Genomic DNA, 3,827 nt, shown 5'->3' on the forward strand with positions numbered 1-3,827 from the left:
TAATGTGTTTAACTTAATATCATATAGTTAAGACACTACTCAACCAAGTTTTACTTAATAGTGTGAGTGTTTATGAGATCTATGGACATGTGATTTTAAAAAAAAAATACCAAACAGAAATCTAGAATCCAAACGCGTTTTAGTCACGTTCCGCAGTTTCGCTCTCTCTTCATAATAACACGTCAACAGTGACGTCGTTTTGTACACGTGTCACGGATCAAGCAGTTCAACCATCAGAAAAGAACCATTCAATCCCAAAAAATCTTGGACCGCAAGCAAAAATAAAGGAAGTAAAAGTATGCACCCACCGATCACGCGCGCCCTATAAAACCTCTCCAACACGGTAAACCCAAACCTAAATCTCAACCGAAAAAAGAAGAAAACTTCACCTGGTCATTTCCGGTTAACCCTTACCATGGGCGACGGCGAAAGCACGTCCGATCGGTCGCTTAATTTCGAGGACATGACAGTGGTCTCCGCCGTGGGGCGCGGCGCCAAGGGCGTGGTGTTCTTGGCTCGCGCCGGTGGCGGCCGGTCGAGCGAGTGCGTGGCGCTGAAAGTGATGTCGAAGGCGCTGATTGCGCAGAAGAGAACGAGAAAGAACGAGGAGGAGTACGGGAGAGTGTCGTTTGAAGAGGAAGTGCTTCGTCGTTTCGATCACCCGCTCTTACCGAGGCTGAGAGGTGTTTTGGAAACGGAGAAAGTAGTTGCGTTCGCCATTGATTACTGCCATGGTGGCACGCTCCACTCTCTCAGGAAGAAACAGACTGAGAAAATGTTCTCCGATGACACCATCAGGTACGTTAGAATAATATCCTTTTCTTCGTTTCATTTTCTTGTGTTTGGTCATAGAGAAAGGAAACCTTGCGAAAATGAGAATCTCCGAGTTCTGAACTTCACTTTCCAGTTAGGTTGACCAGAATTTCAGCATCGGAGAGTGAAATCTCCGAAGTTCATTTTTGTTTTTTTTTTTTTTTCACTTCTTCTACTAATAAACAAAGTGATTAATACTTTTACTTGTTATTAGTACTACTCTAGGTTAGTTTAGAGAAGTTAGTAATATAATAAATATATTTTTATCTTAATACAATATTTATAAATTTCTATTTGTTTTTTTAATTAATATACGTAATGTAATGTAAATTAGCTGAAAAAAAGAGTATGAATGATAAATATATTAAATTTTGTAAACAACATATAATTAATGTAAGATATATTATAAATTGAGTTTTACAAAAACGGTAAACGCTTTTATTAATATTTTAATTCTTATGAATAAGAAAAATATGTAAAATAATAGAGAAATTTGGAGTCAGAATCTATTCTCCTGTAAAACATTCAGGGGATCATAGTGTGAATATCAATATGAACATGAACGTTATTTTTTTATTCATTAATTGTTGTACACAAAAGTTAGATTGATTATGTCGGTTCTTTTAAAATAAAACATTGGTTTTTCTTTAAATTATTGTTTTGTCTCCAAATTCGCGTAAAAAATTATGAAACTATTTCAACAATTTCTCAAATACTGGATTATCTATTCCTTTGATTCTTAAATTCATGAATTTCAGTACATATTTTTATACAATGATGTTTAAAATTTTTGTTTTAATAATTTTAATCTAGTCATACTTAAACTATTTCAGTAATGTTAAAAATTAAAATTGATATAAGCTAGAAGATATTGTTTCAACGAAATATACAATGATGTTTAAAATTTTTGTTTTAATAATTTTAATCTAGTCATACTTAAACTATTTCAGTAATGTTAAAAATTAAAATTGATATAAGCTAGAAGATATTGTTTCAACGAAATATTAAACTATATATAATATGGGAAAATGGTGGAAACCAAGTGAAATTTTCTTTCTGTTTCCTTGCCAAATTTTTTTCTTCTATTTCTGATAGTTTGATTTCAAGAAAGTTTGCAAGTATGATTAAGACGTTTGATTTTACTTTTATGTTGTTAAACAAGGAGTCTTTGAAAAATAGTTAAAAAAGTTATTTTCATTTATTTTTGTTGCCAACCAAACAAGACCGAATCTGGTTGCTTGTCCTATTCGGTCGCACTGTTCACTTAACTTCTTTCCTTTTCCTAATTTTTCTGAGAAAGTTAGGTCAGAACAATAAAAACACTCCGAAATTTTATTCTTTTTATGGTAACAGTTTATATTACTCTAAAATAGAAAGTAAAGAAAAGAAAAAAAAGTATTTACTCTTCTTTGGTATTTATAATATTTATAATTAATGTTTTAAAAAATGAATTTTTATATAATTAAAAAATAGTCTTATAATTAAGAACAAAGAGAGAAAATGAACGGAGTTTTTCTTTTATTTTCATAAAAAACGAAATATATATAAAAAAAAAATTATCTGATTTTTTTTATCAATGCGTAGGTTTTACGCAGTGGAATTGGTGCTTGCATTGGAATATTTACACGAATTGGGAATAGTGTACAGAGATTTGAAGCCAGAAAATGTGATGATTCAAGAAAACGGCCACATAATGCTCGTCGATTTTGATCTCTCCAAAAAGCTAAACCCCAAGTCACCTCACTCACTGAGTCAAAACTCGACCCCGAGTCCTAACTCGGAGAAACGTTCAAGGAAACAACAACGATTGACTCGTATATACAGTTTCTGTAACTCCGGCATCTCGCCGTGGGACTCGGACTCGGAGCCCCCATTAAGTACCGTGGACTCAGTGCGTCGAACGGAGTCCGACTCGGTTGAGAAATCAAACTCGTTTGTTGGAACAGAGGAGTACGTGGCACCGGAAATCTTATCGGGGAAAGGTCACGGTTTTAGCGTGGATTGGTGGTCATACGGCATCTTGTTGTACGAGATGCTGTACGGAACGACGCCGTTTAAAGGCTCAAACAGAAAGGAAACGTTTTACCGGATCTTAACAAAAGAGCCAGAGTTAACGGGAGAGAAGACGGCGTTACGGGATTTAATTGCAAAATTGTTGGAAAAAGATCCTGAGCGTCGGATCTCGGTGGAGGAGATCAAAGGCCATGATTTCTTCAAAGGGGTTAAGTGGGACGAAGTGTTGCAAATTGCAAGACCACCTTATATTCCCGCAAATGAGGTTGAGAACAAAGTGGGGTTCAGCAAAAACGACGTGGAAGTGTTTGTGAACGAAGTGTTTTTTCCCACGAATGATGATGATGGCGTAGAGAATAACAAGAAGAATGACGATTTTTTAATTTTTTGACTTTCATATTCTTTCATACATTTCATAGACTAAATGTAGATCACACATGTACAATTTTTGGCATTTAATTGTCATATAATTAAAATGGCAAGTGTCTAGATTCATTCATGAAGTACTTAATTTATTTTCCTTTCAATTTTTGATATCTCAAATATATAATTCTGTAATAGTTAATATTATTGATGTGCGTTATTTTTCAATATCTATTTATAGACAAGAAATACATAATACCTACTCTTAGTGATTCTAGATCTTAGTTGAGATTAGATTATCCAAGTTATATTTTGATCAATTTGTCACGTAGACTACTCTAATATGTAGATTATTTAAGAGTTATGGTTTAAGATTTAGAGTTTATATTGCTTAACTCTCTAATCTTAAACATAGACATAAAAAGTATTAACTAAGTTAACATAATATCATGATATATATAAATATAATTTTTACGTTATAATATAAGTGGGTGTAAGTTTACTTTTATAAATCATTTTATGAAATTGATTTTTGTTTTTGAGAATTACTAGTATGAATATGACGTTTTGTTTTATATTGCATCATGGAACGAATTAATCCAAGGAATTGTTGCTTCTTTTTTTCAGATTGTTTTGTT

General features: G+C 33.0%; 1 protein-coding gene across 1 annotated transcript; it reads left to right on the forward strand.

Moving 5' to 3' along the window:
- The first annotated feature begins 338 nt into the window (after window positions 1-338).
- LOC114165767 (serine/threonine-protein kinase OXI1-like) lies at window positions 339-3,329 on the forward strand. Its single transcript, XM_028050337.2, has 2 exons — window positions 339-798; window positions 2,398-3,329. Exons 1-2 carry the CDS (start codon window positions 416-418, stop codon window positions 3,215-3,217), a joined length of 1,203 nt encoding a protein of 400 aa, XP_027906138.1. The 5' UTR covers window positions 339-415; the 3' UTR covers window positions 3,218-3,329.
- Window positions 3,330-3,827: the final 498 nt, after the last annotated feature.

Source organism: Vigna unguiculata, chromosome 10 (assembly GCF_037176805.1).
Source record: "Vigna unguiculata cultivar grain cowpea cultivar isolate G323 ecotype 2 chromosome 10, ASM3717680v1, whole genome shotgun sequence".
Taxonomy (NCBI): Eukaryota; Viridiplantae; Streptophyta; class Magnoliopsida; order Fabales; family Fabaceae; genus Vigna; species Vigna unguiculata.